Source organism: Benincasa hispida, chromosome 10 (genome assembly GCF_027475165.1).
Source record: "Benincasa hispida cultivar pf3 chromosome 10, pf3_genome.v1.1, whole genome shotgun sequence".
Lineage (NCBI taxonomy): Eukaryota > Viridiplantae > Streptophyta > Magnoliopsida > Cucurbitales > Cucurbitaceae > Benincasa > Benincasa hispida.
In genome coordinates, this window is record NC_143487.1 from 33,447,420 (window position 1) to 33,470,628 (window position 23,209).

General features: G+C 32.7%; 1 protein-coding gene and 2 pseudogenes across 1 annotated transcript; 2 read left to right on the plus strand and 1 right to left on the minus strand.

Annotated features, from left to right (window-relative positions):
* Nucleotides 1-8,296: 8,296 nt before the first annotated feature.
* LOC150033282 (uncharacterized) lies at nt 8,297-13,225 on the plus strand (annotated as a pseudogene).
* Nucleotides 13,226-13,965: 740 nt separating this feature from the next.
* LOC150033283 (uncharacterized) lies at nt 13,966-15,317 on the plus strand (annotated as a pseudogene).
* A 4,636-nt stretch (nt 15,318-19,953) lies between these two features.
* On the minus strand, nt 19,954-22,192 carry LOC120087957 (ras-related protein RABA1f-like). The gene is made up of 2 exons (XM_039044982.2): nt 21,578-22,192; nt 19,954-20,801 (listed from the first exon to the last, which is right to left on the minus strand). The coding sequence occupies exons 1-2, from the start codon at nt 21,796-21,798 to the stop codon at nt 20,369-20,371; spliced, it is 654 nt and encodes a 217-aa protein (XP_038900910.1). The 5' UTR covers nt 21,799-22,192; the 3' UTR covers nt 19,954-20,368.
* Nucleotides 22,193-23,209: the final 1,017 nt, after the last annotated feature.

Here is a 23,209-nt window from a genome sequence, read left to right on the forward strand (position 1 = left end):
GTACCTTTAATAAGGATTAAATCAATTTACTCAACTTGAATAATCTTTATTAAATAATTAATCTAATTCAAGCATTAAGAGAATTGGATGGGTTCTAATTTACGAATCATATATTTAAAAATTTATTCTAAAAATAAATAAATATGTTAATATTTAAAAACTTTAGAAAATTTTTATAAATAAAAAAATATCAAACTATTTATAGAAAAAACAAAAAATAAATAGTGATGGACGTTCATTTTATTTTATTATTTTCATATAATCAATTTATATATTTTTTTAAATGCTATATTTTAAAGAATTATTGGAGAATAAATGATTAAAAAAATTTGAAATAAAAAAATCAAAATAAACATATCTATAGATAATTATATCATAGATAAATATATATATATATATTATATATATATATATATATATATATATATATACTTTTTAAAATTAATAATAAATTAGAGTTAGGTTATTTCGATAAATACATGTACCAACTCAATACATAAACCAAGATAAATGGTACAAGTTGAATTAAATTATTCAAAATTTTGGGTCATCGAATTTTTAGAAAACCCTACGCACAAGATGAAGTCGTATTAAGGTCATGTTAACCCTATTGAAAATGTAATAGACTAATGGGAAAAAATAAGTTGACCAATTTGATTACTTTTAGTATTTACTTATTTCTACATTTGTCTTAGTATATGGGTCCCATATCCAAATCTATAATAAAATAACGTAATATAATTGATGAATAAAAATTACTCAATTCAATTGTACCTAATAATTTTGTCTTAATGTTACCCTATCATTGTAGTTACCGTTATGACTTCCATTATTATTACTGTTATATCTAAAAGTTATCAATTTTCACATCTTTATTGTTACTTGTTATCGTTACCGTTACTATTGCTGTTAGATCTTTAAAAGTAAAAATAGAGGAAACGTAACAGTAAATTTGACAAAATTCATAATTTTAAGTAAATATGATCAAAATCAATCCAATTACATTTGCGGTTTAAGCTCATTACAATTGATCAATAAATAAATTTTGATTAAGTTAATGTTGTAAAAGAAGTTAGTTTTTTTTTTTTTTTTTTTTTTTTTTTTTTTTTTTTTTGTGGAAAAGGAAAACGATAGAATGGTTTCTTATTATTTTCCTTGAGATACGTGTAAGAATCAATCAACTGTGCTTGTAAGATCCTTATCCGGAAAGCAAATAACATCGCACCGTTAATTTCATAATGAATGGCAAAATATATTTTTGTCCCTACATATATTTCGTTCTAAAGTTTTAAACGATAAACTTTACGATCTTAAATTATTTATAACTTAACTTTGACAGGTCTACTTCATTTAACCAATAGATAAATTCACATTGGACAATATTAGTTGAGATTTATGTTATTATCATCTTAAAGAATACCCAGTTTCTTTTTTTTAGAACACTTGAATAATGCACAATTAATATGCCATGAAAGTTCTTATTTGTAGCATAGAGACCTGTGGAAAATTTGAAAGATAAAAGAATTTATTATAAGTTTTTTAAAATATGAAAGGCTAAATGAATATATTTGTAAGAGTTTAATAAGTTATTTGAATGAAATCCATAAAATTTCTGACAACATCTTGAAATTTTGAGATGTTATAAGGTCTGATATCTCGTTTGGAATGAAAATTATTTTTTCAAGATGTCGGAGAAATGTCAAGGTTTTGATAACGTATCAATAAATTTTGAGAAATCTTTGGATCTATTTAGCGTTGGCAATCTTGATTATGTTTTATGTTTCCAGATTTACTGAGTTCAACAAATATGTATTTGATAAATAACCCAAATTTTGCTTTTGGAAATTGTTTTTAGATCCTGTGAACCAAATAGTACTAATTTTGAAAACAACATTTTTATGTTTTTATTGTATCCATATTTTGAGTTTTAAATTTTAAAATGCAGAATTTTATTGAATAAACATAAAAGCATTTATAAATACGGTATGTCATATTATAAATTAAAGTTTTGTAATTAAAATATGTACGATAAATTATATAATATTACAAACCAATAATTGTACAATTTTTTTAACATACAACATGTTCATAAATAAATTAATAATAGTTTATTGTCAATTAATATTTAGTGGATAACTACAACTAGTTTATGGTTTATAAATAGAGTATCTAACACATTTTAGACAAAGATTGAATATGTTACCAAATACATATCTGTAAATAGAAAATACAACTATGTTTTCATTAAGAGTGTAAAAATCTAAACCAAACCGGTGAACCAAATTGGTTCGGTTCAATTCGGGTCAATTTTTAACAAAATATAAATGAAGCAAACTGAACCAAATCAATTGGGTCTGTTTGGTTCGGTCTGCCGTTTATCCGAACTCACCATAAAATAAGTTAGGGTTTTAAACTTTTCCTCCTTTTTGTTTTTCCCGTCACAACCATTCAACTTAAAATGAAACTCATCTCTCTTTCTCTCTAAACGAAACTGTTGTGTGCTCAATTGTGTTTGGTTAATGCAATAATAATATCTAAAATTCACACAAGTTTTCTCTTAAACAAAGTATAAACCAATTAGGAGGTAGTCTTGGTGAGGACCGAGATTGAACATGGGGATTTTGATTAAATAAAGAACGAAATCCGTTCATGATTTTCTACGGTTAAACGCAGGTGTGTATGTATCAATTAATGGTGATGTGGGTGATGGTAAGACATAAACCAAAGAAATGGAAATAAAATGTTGAGAGTGTGATAGTGAAAGTGAGAGAGTGAACGTGTGGCACAAAAGTGAATTAAGAAGAAAAATAGATGAGAGAATAAAGTTGGAATAAGCAATCCTCAAACCTCTAAGCCTGATGACAAGCTTATGTTCATGTTCTTAACCTTTAGGACTCTTCCTCTCGGCAAGTTAGCCACATAAATCATGTCTCCTTGATGCATGCTTAGGTTACTTGTAACGTAAGGAAGTTCTTATCTCTAAACACGTCACTTACCCGGGTTAATGAAATCCACAATCACTTGCTCTCTCGAGTAGTTAATCATCATCTCATGATTCTAGTGGTTAAAAGAAATCAAAAGTTAGATTTAAACCTTCATTATTCGAATGAACATTTGCTTAATCATTAAGCTCGTTGGAATGAGGATTAACTCATCCAAACTCACTAAGGATTTAGCTACTCATGGAAAGGAAAATAAAAGTGGAAGAAGTAGATGATGAAGTCATGATGTATATAAAAATAGAAAAAAGTTTGTTACAAGGTATGATGAAAATTTGTAGAAATAGAAATACAGAAAATGGTAAAGATAAGATGATGAATGGAGGGAGATGATGATCGCCAACAACCTTTCCTACTTCTATTGGCCTGAAATGGATGTTATTTTGTGCTTTGCGATGAACAGTGGAGAAGATAGTCTCTCGAGTCTCTTTCTCTGGCGACGATGATGGTGGCTCTCCAAGAAAGATTATCTCAGGAATGGAAGAGAAGATTGTTCTCTAGAAATTCTCTCAAACTCTAGAGAATGCTCTTCGCCCTTGTCATTCTCTTGATATGGTGATGTTTATGATCTCTCGATTATTCCTCTCTTCATTTTCTTCATTTGGAGCTGAGGTATATATAGAGCTTGGAGCAGAGACCACTTCTGCCATATAGGACAGTGGCAGTTGCGTCAGATAACTTTTTCACGTTTGTAGTTGAAGTAGTCAGTAGTCCTCTTAGATGCATTTGACATTTGGCTCTCATGTTCATTGCTTAAGTAGATTCACCACATTACTTGTATTTGAATTTCTTGTTCTATCTATTGAGCCTTTGGATCTTCTTTGCTTTATGAATCTTTTGGCCGCATGGTTTGTCTTTGGATCCAGCGCATGGTTCTTTCTTTGTTTTCACTTGTATTCCTGCATAATAAACGTATCAGTGATATCATTTTCACTTAAGCTCTCTTTTAAACTCTGTGAATGCATGGAAAGCACATTTTCTCAATTTTCCTATGACTCTAATGCTTTTCTCATCAGATACTTCTAAATATTCTAAATCTAAGAGACAATAATATGTAGAAATATAAATTATCATATCCCCAAATTTAGAATAATGCTTGTCCTTAGGCATGTCTTCAAGTAATATTTCAAACAAAATTCTGACTTTCTATATGTTGTCTAATCTCTCAGGATACTCCCACAACTTATGGATCACTAAGACATTGTATACTAGCATGCTTTTCTCACTTCCTAAAGGAATGTATCTGAACTCTAAAACTCAGCAATTCTTATCCTCAAACTTGTTTTCCTCATTTTCTTGATTTAGCTTGGTTTTTAATTTTCAGGTAATGTGTTAAATAAAAAAATTTCTCAATTTTTTTTTCAGGTGCTGAGCTCGATTACCTCTTTCTTTTTGGCTTGATCACACAGGTGTTATGCAGATCATCCAACTATGGTTAGGTGTCAATTTCAACTTAATACTTATCAGGCGGGATTTCTTTACGCTGACATTGCAGTCGTCTTTCTTTGTTGAGTTTCTAAATTGAATGTTGATCTTAGTTACTCACTTTTTTTTTTTGGCTTGCCTCCACAGATGTCATGTGAACATTCAGCTATGGGTGACTGCCATTCACAACTTAATTTTTATCAACCCAAATTTCCTTGCATTGCCATTGGGCTTAACAAAATTTATTAAACTCCTTTTTTCTTTTCTTTTCTTTTCTTTCTATTTTTTTATGCTTTGAGTTGCAAAGGCTTTGAATTCATCAAATCAAACCTCTCCCACCATTAAATTTTGGAGGTCAGTAAATGATAGGGGAGGAAATATAATTCTTGTTTTGATGATGATTTAATATGCGTTGATGGTCATGCATTGATCATGCGTTGATAAGAAGAATATGTAGTAATGGTATATGCGATGATCACACGATAATCTAAAGGATATGTAGTGCATTAATCATTTATGCGATGACCATGCGTTCCTACCACAAGTTTTTTTGCTCTCTTGCCAAATATAACGAGAATGCAAGTTTCTCGAAACGATCCAAGGTCGAATACAGGGACTTGCAACTAAAGAATACTTGTAAAGTAATGTGTTTGAAGCGGTGAATAAAAATAAAAAGAAAGAAATTAATTACTATACGCTACTCCTACTCCTAGCTAAACAGACTGAGCAATTGAAGTTTGATTATGAGAATTGGTAGAGATGGAACAACTATTAACACATGATGAGATGCTTGGAGGAGTAAGGTTGGGAGAGAAAATTTCACCAAGTCGTTAAGTTGGTCGCAAGGGTAATCTCAGCTCACCACACTAACGCATCGCACACTTCTTGATGGTCAGCCACTTGTTTATATCTCTATAATGCATGGTTGCGTTGAGCATAATATTACTCCTATCTCTAAGAACACTGCTTACTTTGCTTAGTGAGTTCCACTACTTACCCTCTTGGGCAGTTAACGAACGCGTCTTTATGCTATTGCTCTCAAAATACTGCCACACAAATAAAATTTATAAATCATCGAACTAACTATTTATACTAACTAGTAATATAAGAGGTAAGTCTGAGGTCGAACCTCAGGGAAGCGCGGAAGATTAGTTCCTCGAAGCACATTTTCAGTTAAAGAGATATGGTTTTCCTTTAAGTTGATAGGAGAAGTCCTTTTTGCCTAATTAACCTATTGCTTCTAATGGGATTAACCTACAAATATTTGTCAAATATTACAAGGTAATCACAAAGCATTAGAATCACACAACAAATTATTGGGCGTCAATCAATAATTAAAATCATGCAATTCATAAACACAAAGTTCAGATTAAAACCCATTAACAAGAACAAAAAGATTGCATTCCAACAAAACTCCCAAATACTACATTGTTCCAAATTCTCCTAAACTAGAAAATAGCTAGAACTTACCTTCCCATTAAGATGAAGAAGACAAATCCCCACATCATTCCATTAGTTACATGAGATGAGAAGAAAAAGGGAGAAAAATCAAGTAGGGAGGTAAGAAAAGGATAAAAATCGGCTGGAGGCCGATTGTGGGTCGATGGTCTGCCCTAAAACGCGAAGGATTGTATTTATAGAAAATACTATAGCGTCGCAAAGCTGCTCTGCTCCGCAGCACTTGTCTGCTTCAATTTGTAGTATTGCGACGCCACTTATAATGTTGCCACGCTTCCCTGTTCTTCACCGAATGGGTAGCTACTGTCTTATAGTATCGCGCAATACTCGTTTGAGCGTCGCAACACTTTGTCTAGGGGTGTTTTCATTTGTTTACTTCCTCTTGAAGTCTGATTGCTCAAATTAGCTTCTAATTGCTCAAAATTACCCCAAATAGCTCGTAACGACGAATTCTACCTCCAAGATACTCGATGTCTACAAAATCATCAAATAAATACATTAAATATAGTAACAACCTAGAATTAAGAAGAAAAAAATAGCACAATTTTGGTGCTATTAAACACCCCCAACTTAATTTTTGATCATCCTCGATCAAGGTAAAATTATACATTTACACAAAAAATACACTTGCTCAATCACAAGGGTTGTTACTCTAGTCTCAATAGTCTATAAGGATGAAATTTGCAATCAAAAAATGAAATCCAATTACAATCAATCAATAAAGCACATTTAAAAATAATTCTCAACTTTTCATACATGTGTGAGTCAAAAGCCTACTAATTAAGCTCACAAAGGTTGGAATGGTTTTAAAGGGCCCTCAATTCAATTTTCTCCTACACTGGCTCGAAGGTTCAATAGTGGAAACCTTATTTAGACACATCACCTTTGTTTTGGCTTGCTCACACGGGTGTCATGCGAATCATCCAACTACAAGAAATGTCTCCTAACAAGATGTTAAAGCTTACTCATTCCTCGGGGTACTTTAGCTCAAAGGGAAACTACGGGTGTCATAGCTGCCTAGGGTCAATCATAACCTAAGAAAGAGGAGTAATCCCTTTAAAAAATAACATACAAACTTGCTCTTACTTTACAACACACTCCGCCTTTTACAAACTTGCTTTTTACATACTCTACACTTGGCTTTTATAATACAAAACAAGAGTTTGGAAAAAAAAAAAAAAACTTAGGCATGCATTACTCGATTGAGCTTTCAGTCACTTACCATGTATCACCTAGGCCTTTCTAGGTGACAACAAAAACATAAGCCCAATAATACAACTCTAAGGACGTAAGACCAAACCTCATTGGATAAGGGACTTAAATATGCATGAAAGATAAGAAAATTTTTTAGAACGGGCTAGAAATCATGATCATGCTCTTTAAACATAGTTTCATGCAAACCTAATCACAAAAATGGTGCGTCATAAACTACTCATCATAACAAACCAAGCAAGAGAGCAACAAGCAAATTCAAGCATACAAACATCGTCCGAGCACAACGCTCAAGGACCCCATCAGTTACAACATACTGCACCCCCAACTTAAAATGATACATTGTCCCCATTGTATCTCTAATCTAAGCCTAATAAAAAATAAAACAGTTAAGGGAACAGAAAACCTCCCCTGATGACATTTTCGCACACGAGATGGTGGTAAGAGGACTACCTCAAATTGATCTTCTTATTCTTTAGGACAAATGGAAAGAACCTAAAAAATAAAAACAAGAAGTTAAACTAGAAAGCAGTAAAGGAAAGCAATAAATTTTATCACCTGGCTCCCTCTAGGAAGGGCAAATTCTTAACGTAGATTGCTCGACGTGACTTGTCCACTGCTAAGGCAAAAAGTAATTCTCGTATTTCTCTGGTCCCTTCTTGGATGATTCTATATAGCCTGGTAAGGCTATAAGGCTCTTCATCTTCTGAAGAGAACCAAACAGGTCAAATTTTGGTTTTTTAGAATATGGCGAAAAGGTAAAAAGAAAGAATTAAAAGACTCAAGAACTGACTCAACTGAAAATAAGGACTTTGACTCAACTGACTCGACTAACTCGTGAGGCGAAGGTGAGAAAAATTAAAAATTGAGAGGAATACCAGTACAAAAGAATAGGACGAGGCATGGGAGTTTCTGACTCTTTTACCTGGAATTCTTCCAAATTAAGCCCATACTTATACTTAACCTCACAAACTAGCAATCATGGAGTGACATCCTCATCATCACTAGAGTAGTAGTACTCCACAAAGAACTCGACCTCTGAGGTATAAACGATGAACTGCTCTGATGTGTTCTCCAATTTCTATATGGTCTTCATTAACTGGGCAACATGGGTGATCAATCCTTGCTGTGAAGCTTGAAGATTTTGTTGAGACTAAAAAGAACTATTAGCAAGTTCAGAAATTGAAATTCCAATTTCATACATGGGCATGAATCTTTCGGAAGTAGTTCCTGCTCTTCCATCGTGCCAACGTGGACTACTCATACCTTTGGGTCTCTGGAAAATAAAAGGAATGGCTGGCAACAGCTCGTCCGGCCTCTCAACTGAAGTTGCATGTCGAGCAAAAAGGTCACTCGGACTTTGAAAATCAGTCCTAGCCTATGCCTCGGGGCAAAGACTCTTCTGCTGGATGCGTTCGAACTCTTGCTGCCTACAAAGGTCGTCCTGCTCAAACTTAAAAAGATCTGTCACCAAACTTCATAACCAAAGCCTCTAAAGACATACCTGACCCTAAAGACTAAGCATGAGTCAACTGGTGTGATGCTGTGAAATCTTGGCTGCTAAAGCTCTATTGCCATCCAGAGTATCCATGATCAAAAGACTCCCCCCACCAAGAATGGTGAGGCTCGTAGTCTCAAGGACCATAATAACCTTCCTCAACGAATCCAAATGGTGCTGGCATCCATTGCAACCTTAGGTATGCTTGCGTGGGATGCCTCTTGAGTAGGCAACTCCCGCACACCTCTACTTTCTGTGATCTCCTTCTCACCAAGTGGCCAACCAAGGAAGTCAACTCAGCAAGATCGTGGCAACTTGACCTTTGGAACTTGACCTTTGGACGTCGAAGATTGATTCAGAAATCCTGTCATGCTCAACTGACACAAAAATAAAACAAATCAAAGCAAAAGAAACTTTAACTAAAAACTAACTAAGAAAAACTAATTGGCTTCCCTGGCAACGACACCAATTTGACAGACGTGTCTTTATGGTGTTGCTCCCAAAAGACTGCAGCACAAATAAAATTTATAAATCAACGAACTAACTATTTATACTAACTAGTAGTACAACCGCAAGTCTGGGGTCGAACTTCAGGGAAGCACGGAAGATTAGTTCCTCGAAGCATGTTTCCAGTTAAATAGATAAATTGGGGGGTTTGGTGTAGATAAGATAAAGGAAAATGCATAAAAAAAATCAAGTGCAAGAAAATAAAAGATAGAAATGAAATTAAAGAAACGATCCAGCTTAAGGGAATCAGAATTGGCCAATGTAATTTTTGTTCATCGGGTTATTTAAATGCAATTTAGTTTCTTGAATATGCCTAGCCCAATTGACTTTTACAATAGGGTTGGGTTTCTTGTTTCGTCACTTGATGTATACGGTCTTCTTTACATGATAAAATATATTGTTTTTCATATCATCATGCCTTGGATTTCTCATTTCAATTCTCTTTTCTTGCCATAGGACTTTTGTTCCATTGATTTTATCTCTTCCAGCAATTGTTCTTTCGTTGACAAAGGAAAACCAACTAAAGGTTTATTCTTCTACCAAGCAGTCTTTCATTACCAGAGCATTTTCTAGAAGTATTTTTATAATTATTTGTTTGGTTTACTTTTTTTAGCATTACTCAATTAATATGAGAAAGCTAATATCTTTTTGTCCTAACTCTTAATATATAGATGGTTATTACTCTGTTGATGTATACCTTATTATACTAGTATTCTCGATTTTACTTTGGGTTGGCTGGTAAGCCATAAAAATGCATAAATTTTAGTTTAATAACATATACCTTTGTTTGGCCTTTTAATCTACCATTGTGTATCTTCATCCAGCAATTACATTTGGCATTCTTGTAGCAATAATTTGAAAATGAATGTTTGAAAAAAATTGGGTCCATTTGAACAGGTAAGAGAATGTCAAATTAATATAGAATTAATCATAGATTAATATAGTTAGTTATGTTAATTGAGAACTTGGATTTTTTTTAATAGAGCGACCAATGAATATCTGAAGGGAGCATGGAACCTTGTCAAATAAGTAGAGAACATGTTGGGTCGGGTAGATAAAATTTTGTATCCATACAAGACACGTAGGAACATGAATCATCAAACCTTTGATATTGTTTATGAACATTTGATTATCAAAGGTATGGATTTAACTTATAGAATTTGGTAGCATCATGGTCAAGAAGTACCTATAGAGTGTATCTTTGATGGTCAACCCTTTTGTAGTACTTCTTTCATGAGCGACGAAAAAGCTGATGAACCATTTGTAAATAGTGATGTCAATCAAAAGGTTGTAGATGCAAACACTTCTTTGTATCCTCATTGTACAAATATACAAAAATGTCAGTTGTGCTATCCTTATATAAGAAAAAGGCTACTAATGATTGGGCCAATACAAGTTTGACAAGCCTTTTAGAGTTATTGCGCAATATGCTACCCCCTAACTGTTGGGTTTTATGTTCTAAAACTTGTGGTTTATAAACATTAGAACTTATTCTGAGAATTTCGATAAAGTTGTTGTTGAATATATTGTTTTTTTTAGAAATCTAATAAACCCAAGTCCCTTGACTTATATGTGTACTTGAACTTTATGTGGAGACATACAAGTGGATCAGGTTCGAGTAAATAGTCAAAATGATCTACAGTATATGAATAAGATTGGGTACCTTATTCTAGTAATACTATTGGATGCAGCCTACTCTATAGTTATTACAAAGTGTTGTAAAGTGCTGCATACGAAGTGATCCTAATTCATGCATGTTGAGACATGAGAAGTGGGGGTGTCATGTGCAAATTAGTTTTGTGCAAGATCGAACAACAAAACCTGTCACTCTTACTTTATAACAATGTTTACTGTTTAAGACTGATTATTTCGAAGCGATGACCTAGGTAACTTAACCTTAATCCTGAGCTAACTATGAAGTCCTGTTTGTTCGGGATTATCCTTTGATCTGCAAATGGTGATAGTAGACCAATTGTCTCTGCTCAATAAGTTTACCATTTTGGGGATAATACCAGATGAATAGCTAGGAACATAGGGTGTAAGAGAAAATTCACTCCTACCCGATTAGGGTTAGTATAGAGGTTGTTCCCTTCAAGTGTTGATTCTAGGTCTTGAACAAGAGGCCTCACCCTCTCATTGGCCTGAGAGGGATTCAATTTGTTGATTGGATCACAAATCAATTATTCATTAGGGGATCAGTAGAACTTAAAGAATAAAAGGTAGTTTTGGGGGTAAAACAGAGATTTGATCTAGCCATTATTACGAGCAACCTGTGAAGGGTTAATTTACTAATCATGGTTATATCGAGGGGACATAATATATCTACAGTGAGGGGAGTTCAACTATGGGCTTTATTGGAATCACCCATTAGTTAACGAATGGGGGTTAGATCGGCCTAATAAGTTTAGCCGATTAATCTCGAATCGTTGAAGCCCATGATCTGTAGGTCCGAAGGTCCCCCTACTACTCGTAAATGGGTAAACTTTAGGATAGCTTGAGAAATTAATTTGAAACGTTCAAATTAAATGGAACAAGAGAATAAATATTTAAATATGATTTAAATATATAAAGATGATTATTGTACAAAAATTAATTTATGAAATTAATATAAGAAAATAAATTTTAAATAAAAATGATTTAAAAGTCATTTTGTGTTTTTAAAAAAATGGAAAAACAATTTACATGGTTGCAGAAAATGGAAAATGGATTTTCTCCATTACCATCATTTTTATGCTCACACAAAAACCATTATCTTCTCTACTTTGATTCTCCAAGCATGAGCTGCAAACTATGCACTCCATCACTTTGCATGTTCATCTAATATATAAAGAAGATTAGAGTTGTTGGGAAAAAAAAAAGAATATAGAATTTTGAGAGAAAAATTACGGTGAAGAAGAAATTGTCTTCTTCAACTTGCTGCTAGGAGCTTTTCTTGTTTCTCCACATCTTCAAGTTGTTGTTGAGTCCCACAATTCTACCTAAAATTCCAAGAGCATAGTAGGGAAGGCTTTGAGGTGGTTCACGTTGATATCAACAGATGTTTTCTTGGAGAGTTCATCAAAGGTATGTTCTGAAAACTCATTTTTTATGAAGAGCATGCTTTAATTTTTGCCAAAATTAGTGAATTAAAATGCTTATGGATCCTTGATACTTCTGCTGCATGTTATTTAACTCTTACACTAACAACGTTATCCTAAAATACACTTATGAAGTAAAGAAGTTCTTAAAAGTATTTGATTTAGAATATGAAAAGTTTCATGCTTGTGTAAATGATTGTTACTTGTTTACGAAAGAGAATAAATATTTAGAGAGTTGTCCAATTCGTGGACATTCTCGATGGAAGGTGGATAAGTATACCAAACAGATGAAACGAGGTGTTCCAAAAAACAATGTTGAGATATTTTCCATTGATACCAAGATTGAAACGAATATTCCAAATGCATGATGTAGCTGAATTACTAATGTGACATATGAACTATAAAAGCAGTGATAGGAATATGGGGCATCCAGTTGATTGGTTTCGCGAGACTCAATTGATGCAAAGTGGCAAGACTTTTCAAATTATCCATGGAACTTAAGATTTGGTCTTATAATTGATGGTTTCAACCCATTTTCTAACCTTAATAGTAGGTATAGTTGTTGGCCAGTTATACTTGTGACATACAACATACCTCCTTGGTTATGTATCTTGAAAGAAAATATAATGCTAACATTACTAATTCTTGGTCCTAAATAGCCTGACAATGATATTAACATTTATTTGCAAACATTAATTGATGACTTGAAATTGTTATGGAATGGAGTGGAAGTTTATGACGTAGTAAACAAATCAAACTTCAATTTGAGAGTTGTGCTTATGTGGACAATCAATAACTTTCCTACTTATGAAAATCTTGCTAGTTGTACAACAAAGGGCAAGACAACATGTCCAATTGTTGGGGAGCACATATATTCCTAATGGTTGTACCATTGTAAAAAATTACTGCAAATGAATCATAGACATTTTTTGGGTTCATCTCATTCGTATAGAAGAAAGAAGTCATGGTTTGATGGAAAAGTTGAACAACAACAAGCTCCTAGGATTGCAAATGGGAATGCAATTGATGTCCAACTCAAAGATTTTTAATTTTTTTTTTTTTTTGAAAAATTCGAGAAGAAAAACGAAAGAGACAAAAAGAGTTGAATGGAATGTGGAAAAAGCGGTCAATCTTATTTGACTTACCATATTGGAATGTACATACATCTTTTTCACTAATGTTGTTTACTTGGCTAGGCTTTGATGTACATTATGTTATGTACCGACAAGTTTTTACTCTAATGTAGGAACTTGTATTACGCCACAACTTGGACATCATACATGTTGAGGAAAATGTATGCGAGAGCATAATAGGAATATTGTTGGATATTAATAAAAAATCAAAAGATGGATACAATGCTCGAAAAGATTAGCAAGACATGAATATACGACATGACTTACACCCAAAAGAATGTGGGAGTTAAGCATACCTTCCTACAACTCTACACATTTTCCAAATCAGAGAAACAATTGTTTTGCAAGGGATTACATGAGTTGAATTACCTGATGGTTATAGTTCAAACATTTCGAACTGTGTTTCAGTGAAGGAATGCAAGGTAATGGGATTAAAATCTCATGACTATCACGTGTTAATGCAACAACTTCTACCGGTTGTCATTAAAGGAATACTTTCGAAGGGTTCAAGTCATTCAATAACATGAATATGTGCATTCTTTAATAAAATTTGCCAACGTGTAATTGATCGAGAAAGTATGTTGGAAACTAAAAATGAGGTAATTGATACATTGCGCCTTTTTTAGAGATATTTTTCTCCTTCCTTCTTTGATATCATGACTCATTTGGTCATTCATTTGGAGCGTGAAGTTCGTTTATCTGGACCAATTCAATATCGTTGGATGTATCCATTTGAAGGTATCTTACTATCATATCATATATTATAGGTAGCAATTAATTGAATATCTTAAGTATCTTATAATTGATATGAGATTATCCTTAGATACTTGAAGACTTTCAAAGGTTAGGAATCAATCACGTCCAAAAGGATGTATTACAGAGCGTTATTTAGTTGAGGAATGCATTCTTTTCTATAAGAATTGTGTTCAAGATTCAATTGGACTTTATGCCAAACAACATTGAAATGAAGAATTTAACAATGGTGTCATACTTGAAGGTCGTCCTATATCTATTAGAATGAGATTACATTATCTGATGACATATTGAACCTAGTGCATCAATATGTCTTGTTTAACATAGCTGCAGTGGAACCATATATAGAATGAGTAATCTATCAATTGGAGACTATTTATTTTCTTTTAAAGAAGGTATTATAATTTTAATGAATGATTTATAAGATATTTTAGAATGCATAAGAAGAAATTGATACTATCGAATAAAAGACTTGTAAATGATGATAGTCTCCTAATGAAGATTCACTCGAAATAATTTCCACTTTGGTTGAAAGAGAAGATAATTTTTTGCTCACTTATGATAATAGTCACAATCATGTATTCATCTAACATTACAGTTTTTTTAAAATGGAACAGATTTCATTAGAGGTAACACAAAAGACTCAGATATATTAAAATGACTTGCAAATGGACCTCACAAGACTATAATGTCATATTCAGGATACATTATAAACGGTCAGCGATTCCATATAAAAAGCGTAGAAAGATCCACTCAAAATAGTGGTGTCTCAATTGATGCAAGTACAGTATGTAGATCAAATGCTAAAGATAGATCTCCAAAAATTGATGTGGCTACATATTATGGAGTCCTAACCGAAATAATTTTATTAGATTACTATGTCTATCGACTTCCATTATTTAAGTGTGATTGGGTCAAAACCCACAACGAAGTTGATGATGGATTTACACTTGTTTATTTACATCAAACCCAAATTCAATTCATATGTGAGCTATACATTATTGCATCACAAGCTTAACAAGTCTTTTATGCAAGAGAAAATGAAAATTCTCCTTGGTATGTTTTATTGAAAGCACCCCCTAAAGGATTTCATGAATTAGACAAATATGATGAGAACGTTGACACAAACTCTATAGGTGAAGGATCCTTCATAGCACTTGACGATATTGATGAAGAGTTTGAATGTCGTAACCATGCAGAGATAGTTGTAAAGACATCTTATTATGATCACTCAGAACCTATGGTCATTTTGTGAATTTCACAAACATAACTTGTGGCCATTTAGTGAATTGATGCTAACATAGAATAATAGCCATTTTGTAAATCTGCACTCGCAATGCATACTTAGCGACACTTAGTATAATATTAGTTGGTATTTTTGGGAATACAGTGATAGATGGTCATTTTGTAAATATGCACAATATATTTCCAGATTATATGCATTGTGAACCATTTCAATCTTTAATGCTCTACAAATATTTTACATGAACGGATGAAAATCTAATAATCCTGTTAGAGTAACGTCGGCAGATATTCCAATTCTAATCCTAAATTCCTCATTGGTAAATTCATTTATAATTTTTTTCTATTAATTTAGTATTCAAAATTATTATTGTTTGAAAATTTTCTAACCATATTATTAGTAAAAAAGAGTGTCACTACCAACACTTCCCATAAGTGTTTGCTGCTAGATCGGGTCAGTTCAGGAGAAGTCATTGCTAGAGGTAGATGGTCTTCCAATGATCCATCAATCCTTGTCCATCACATACCTCTTGGCCCGAATGCAGTTTGTGTGTGGGTTGATATGGTAAAAATATCAAATTCCTTCTTATGGAGGCCTACATCTGACATTATTGTTATTGACGATGTTGTGGGCACTATTATTGCATGGCCAATTGGATAATGTCAAATTATGTAAGAAAACTTATTTACTATTTTGTGAATTAAGTATTTATTTTGTTCATTAGTTAATCTATTATTAGATTCAGATTATAATAATTTATGAAAGCTATTTTTTTATATTTTTATTAGGTGATTGATATGACGACAAACATCGGATGTCCATATTTTTTGTGGGAGAATTTTGGTATCGCTATAATCTAAACATCTCTTTTGATTATATCAACTTTTTGGGATTATATATGTAGTCATTTTATTTGGATTAAGAATTTACAACTTGTTCTATTAGATAAGAACTTTGTTGGAACATACTTTTGATGACTATATCAAATCTTTTGGATGAATATAGTGTTTTATTTCTTTTATATGCTATAAATTTGAAGATTTTGGTTATAATTATGATTGTAGATTTGGATGAAATGTGAATTACATATTTCTTCATCTAGATAATAATATGGGCAAACATTTTCTATAAATATATTTTTATAATTAATTCTACAATAATATTTGTGAAAAAAAATGTAAAATCTAAAAAAATGTTATTAACAAGTGCTATTAAAGATAAATTATAACATTGTTTTTACTACTACAAATAATGCTATAGAAAATTTAATAACATTAAAATTCATGCTTGAAGAGGGGGTATTTATAGCCTTTTTCCATTATGATGAAAAAATGCTAATAAAAATAAAGGACTTTCAATAGCGTGTCTAAAATCACTATAGAACATCTTTTAACATTTTTTTATTGCAATAAAAACTTTTGATGGTACTTTTTCCAATACAATGAAACGTTTCCATGACATTGATTAAAGCTATCATATGTCAAATTCTATAGCGACATTAATAACTATACAAAAACGTTATAGAAAGGCGAGGACTTTTAATAATATCGACTATAACAGTATTTATAATACATTTTAAAAACTCTTTTATAGCATTTTGACAATAAATGTTATTGAAACATTTTGATAGTGTTTTTTATAGTGATGGAAAAACACTATCAAAACATTTCAATAACGTTTTTTTAGCATTGGATAAGCATTATTGAAACGTTTTGATAGCGATTTTCTAACGCTATAAAAAAACACTATCAAAACGTTTCAATAGCGATTTTTATTACGCTATGAAAAAATTTTATAGCGTCATATATGCGCTATCAAAACGAACTTTTTATAGCGTTTTTTATAGCATTGAAAAAACACTATGAAAAGTCATGGACTTTCAATAATATGGGCTACGACTAGCATTTCGAAAACGTTATAGAGTCTACGATAGCGTTGTTTTAATGTTATTGTTAGTGATATTTCTTGTAGGTGCTAATTAGTTGTTCATTTGCATTAAAGAGCAATTCTTGACTAAGATTGAATTAGTAATTCGGAAAGCCTACGTTACTAACTTATTGTTCTTGAATTACTAAGCATGCATCATTGTGAATAAGATTAATCCTAATAATCTAAATTCATACATTTACACTTTTTAGTTGTGGTTGCCCTAAGAAATTAAGCACATAGACATGCTATTATTTCTAGCATTCACTGGATAAAAAAAAGTTGGCCAAAAATCTTAAATCCAATGTATAGAAGTTATTTCACATTCAAGAATTAATTTTAGTAGGAGTTTATTACAGAATTCAAGAAATTACATGAGAGATTATTAAAGATTCAATCTCATACCAAGAAAATTAAGAATCCAACATAAACTAAACTAGATTACTTACCTTAATGTAGCATCTCCTTCAAGATTTTATCAAGGAATAGTATGGATACATCAAAGGTAAGATAAGAAACAAAGAAAAAGTGTAGAAAGGTAAGAAACTTGAGAGAAATCAAGTGGGGATCGGATCTTTCATGTGAAATGGTGAAATTTTGCTTTTATATCAAGGGTATAGTATTGCAATGCTAAGGATAGCATTGCAACTCTCTTATCAATTTCATACCTCAAGCATTGGAATAGCATCACAATTGTAGTGCGACGCTAGCTTGCGACAAGACGCGTGTGCATGTGCGGAAGCTAGTACTTCTTCAAAACTCGTAGCATTGCAACGTCAAGGGTAGTGTTGTGATGCTGCCTTGTTTCTTCGCCTACTACTTTCAAGCATTGCACAAGAGCGTTGAGGTGGGGTTGTAATGTGCCTGTTCTGTCAAATGTTTCAATTGAGTGGCATTTTGGTAATTTTCGTGACTTCTTCAATTTTATTGATTCTAAGGTGCATTTTAACTCCAATTTAGATCATTTTTCTCCTAGATGACTCTTTTGCCCTTTGGAGATGAATTTGCCTATAAAAAGAACATTTAATGTATAAAAATCATACAAATATGGTAGAGTTAAGAATATAAAACAAGCTCATTTTTAGAGCTATCACCCAGTCAGATGGGTTCCAATTTTTAAGCAAAGAAGATTATGTTTGTAAGAGGAAAAAGCCCTTGTATGGACTAAAGCAGTCTCCAAGGCAGTGGTACAAGCGATTAGACAGCTATATAATTTGACTTGGTTATAATAGAAGTCTGTATGATTGTTGTGTATATCACAACAAAGCTGATGATGGTTCAATGGTTTATTTGCTTCTATATGTAGATGATATGCTCATAGCTGCTAAGTCCAAGTTTGATATTCAGAAGTTGAACGACCTTTTCATTGTAGAGTTTGATATGAAAGATTTGGGTGCAACTCAGAAAATTTTGGGTATGGAGATCTATGGAGAGAGATTAAAAAAAAAAGCTTTTCTTGTCATAGAAAAGCTATATTCATAAGATATTTTCTAGGTTTAATATGTCAGCTAAGCATATAGATACTCCTAAAACTACAAATGGTCATTTTTCATCTATACTTTCACCATTGTCTGAAGCTGAGAAGAAGTATATGTCTCGAGTTCTGTATGCTAGCACAGTGGGAAGTTTAATGTATGTTATGGTTTGTACTATGCTAGATCTCGCCCATGTTGTTAGTGTTGTCGTAGGTTCATGGGTCGACTTAAAAATGAACATTGGCAAGTTGTTAAGAGGATTTTCCGTTACCTTAGGAGTACGTCTAATGTTGGTCATTTATGGGAATGATACAAAGTGTTTAATAATCGATTATTTTGATTCTGATTATGCAGGAGATATAGATAGTAGAAGGTCATGACTGGTTATGTGTTCGCTCTTATTGGTTTTGCTATTAGCTAGAAGAAAAACTTACAACCTACAATTGCTTTATCTGCTACTGAAGCAGAGTACATGGCTTTGACAATAGCTACTAAAAAGGGAATCTAGTTTAGAGGGTTTGTTGGTGATCTTGGTTTACATCATGATCATGCTATAATGTATTTGAGATAGTTTGAGTTCAATATGCTTAGCCAATGATCAAGTTTATCATGAAAGGACCAATCACATAGACGTAAGATATTACTTCTCGATAAGTGAGCAGAGGGTAAAGGTGATAAAAATTGCTATAGTCGATAATCCTGCTAATATGTTTACCTAGTCGGTTCCACATGGCAAGTTCCAAAATTGCTTGGACTTGTTGAATGCTCTGAATTGTTAGTGATCCCTTTTGGGACACTCTAAGGCATAAGGGAGAAGTTTGGGTATGTCTAACAATGTTGTTTATGTTGCATCTGGTACATCTGTTATTTATGAGAGAATTCAAGCCAAGATGCAGATTTGTTGAAATGTCTTTAATCTGTTATCTAACATTACGAATGACCTAAGTTGAATTCGTATTTGGCATGTTCAATTATTTATGGTTTATTTACGATTATGACCTTGAATTTTAGATAAGTGTACTATATAAACTCTCTAATCCTAGAGGCACCATCATTCTATATTCTGTAACATTCTCTCTAATAAAATTGTCCTCCCTTTACCCTATGTACGTAGCTAACACACTGTTAATGAACCACGTAAATTTATATGTCGATTCTCTATTCTTTTATCTTTTCCGTATTCTTTACTTGTCAATTTCGTAACAAGAGAGAATACAAAGGAAATGGAGTATTAGGGAGAGATGTTATGATGATGAGACAAGCTTAGCTTATCGTTGAATAAATAATATAATCAAAATACACAAAGGATTATCAAGAAAATCATAAGTATTTGGTACATTTCTTCTCCATATATTTCCCTCCCAATAATTCTTCTTCTTTCTAAGCATAATCGATCAAATTCATAGGTACAACCTACCCTAAAAAGAGCACTAGAAATTTTGCATGGACATCCCACTCTCCAAGGAACACCAACAATTCTTTCCCCAACAAAAAAGAAAACCACAACACAATACAGGACCAGATCAGGAAAAAAAAAAGAACTTTTTTAAGGAGAAAAAAAACAAAAACAAAAACAAAAAAGACCCATTTTTGAGATCAGAGAATATATTCCAAGTAGTTTTCCAGTTAAGAAAATTGTGTAGGGAGATACGTTTTGGTTAGTTATGAAGAACAGCAACCAGCTTTCTTAACTGCAGAGACATCATCTTTAGAGCCAATATCAATGGTTTGTCCTTTGGGAAGAACAGTCGGGTCATCTCCAATGTCGAGAATTTTCCTGCTTACAACTCGGTAGGTTTGTGTGAGAACTTCTGTGAAAGAATTCTCGACGTTGAATGACTCTAGTGCTGAAGTTTCCATGAAATATGTTCTCTCTCTCTCCGCAAATGCTTGTGCATCTTCCGTTGATACTGCCCTTAGATGGCGTAAATCAGCCTTGTTTCCTACCAGCATTATCACTATGTTGTGATCTGTGTGACCTCTTAGCTCCTTCAACCATCTCTCCACGTTCTCGAATGTCACGTGTCGTGTCACGTCGTACACTATTAATGCCCCTACCGCTCCCCTATAGTATGCGCTCGTGATCGCTCGGTACCTGTGATGATCATCAATCACTACCTAAGAGACTAAAACAATCTCACTGCTAGAGAAAATTTATATTAAAACTATGAGATACACTCTCAAAACACGCATACATCTCAAATTTATCTAATAAGTTCTTTAACTTTCAATTTTGAATTTAATAAGTCCTCAATTTATTTGACATCTTTTAAATTTCATTAGATGCCAAATATATAAATTTTGGGTCCCATTAAGAATCCGTAGACCCTAAAATATAATGATCATATTTAGTAGACAAAATTTAAAGTTTAGGAGTCTCATTAAATATAAAATATAAGTTTCGTATTTAGTACATCAACTCAGTTTTAAAAATATTTTTGAACATGTCAATGACATATTCGAAACAAAATTGCATAATTTTTTTTGTTCATTGCTAACATAACCAATATGTAAAACATCATTGATATTAAAGCCACAATTACCTCGGATAACTTTTTCGTAGATTACCTAAATTATTAATAATATTCTATATATCCTTTCAAAAAAGAAATAATAATATTCTACGTAACACAACATTTACAATAGGAGATGTAATTATACTCAATTTGATTATAATACTCGTGAGCGAAGAAGAAAGATGTGATTCGAATTCTATCCAGATTATAATCAAACAAGAGGTAAAACTATCTAAATTTCTCTAAAATTGAAAAACTAAATCTTAAAGAACTTTTTAAGATATTGAATAATGAGGATAATAAAATTAAAATAAAAATTAAGGAAAATAACGAGAGAGAGAGAGAGAGAGAGAACCTTTCTTGGCCGGCGGTGTCCCAAATCTGAGCCTTAACGATCTTATCATCGACACGAATGCTACGAGTGGCGAATTCAACGCCGATGGTTGATTTGGTCTCAAGGCTGAATTCATTTCTGGTGAAACGCGACAACAGATTTGATTTTCCGACGCCGGAGTCGCCGATCAGCACCACCTTGAACAGGTAATCATAATCATCATCGGCTCTGTACGCACCCATTAATTCGATCAACAAAGTATTATTATTTGTAAAAAATAATGGGATCTGGATATCTTCTGTTCTTTTGGATCAATATATATAAATAAAAATAATAATAATAATAATAATAATAACAACAGAGATCCCGACAGTCTCTGAGGGAAGAGAGAGAGAGAGGGGTAGAGGAGGCTGCCGGAGGAGAGAAGAGATTGAAAGGGGAGACAATTCAAAAACCGTATCCTTCCTTAGAATGTTTTGGTTTGGTTTTTCTATTTGCTAATAAAAACATCATCAATTTTTGTCTCCCTACCAATCAGATCCAAAGTTCCTTCCTTCCAATTGTTTGGCCTTTTCTAATTGAAAAAAAAATAATAATAAAAAAAAAAAAAATTAATTTTGGTAAGAGTTTAGATTTAGACCCATTCCTCTTATTTTATTTCCTTTAATCTTTTTTATATATATATATATAAGTCAATGAATATAATAAAAAGGTCGAATTTTGATTTGGTGGAATGGAACGTAAATCAATCTCTTCGGTTGCAGTTGTTGTAGCGCCCAATTTGGACTATGTTATTTAATTTTTGTTCAGTTTTCTCTTTTCTTCAAATTGTATTCCCCTCTTGCTTTACCTCAATTAAGATAATAATATAAAATAACACTTGTAATGAAATAAGAAACAACAAAATAACAATGAATGCAAGATAAGAGAGAAAAGTAGAAGAGAAGACGTAGAGAGCTAATATTGAACTCAATTGTGGTGTGTCTTACAAAGGCACCATACACTACTATTTATGAAATGATGTATCTTATAACATAGAATTCAATGGAGGGTCCATGTTACAACATGAAATTCAATGGGAAGTTTATGATGTTTGATAACATACGTAGATTATGGATATCTACACTAAATAATATATTATAATATATATTACATTTATAATACTCCACTTTAGATATCCATATTATATAAAATAAATGTCTCGTTAAAACCTTACTAGAAAAAGCCCAATGAAAAAAAATCCGAGGGAAGGAAAAAGAGTATATTATTTTATATACTTCAGTGACTGCTTCAATAAAAACCTTGTTAGGAAAACAGAGGGGGATAAAACCATAGTCAAGGGAAAAAGAGTGCAGCACATTCACTCCCCCTCATGAAAACTGTGAAACCCGGATCTCAATTTTCCTACTTAAGTAAGTAATTAAGGAAATAAACCAAGTATAAGTTAAATCTTATGTTGAAGGGAAATCCAAAGGAACCTGCGCCTGTAGCGCCACCCAAGCTATCAGGGGGCTACCACCAAGGTCAAATGTGGCCAGAGTATACCGGAGAGTCCAAAGTAACCCAGGCCTGTGGTGTGTATCTATGCTTAGCCTTGAGGCAACTCTACATGCACGTATGACCTTGTGATTTGGTTTACACTGCAGGGGGCAT

Coding starts and splice junctions, on each gene's coding strand:
- LOC120087957 (XM_039044982.2), bottom strand. CDS start 21,798: ATGGGTGCGTACAGAGCCGATGATGATTATGATTACCTGTTCAAGGTG. Junction 20,802..21,577: donor GACACCGCCGGCCAAGAAAG/GTTCTCTCTCTC, acceptor TGATCATCACAG/GTACCGAGCGATCACGAGCG.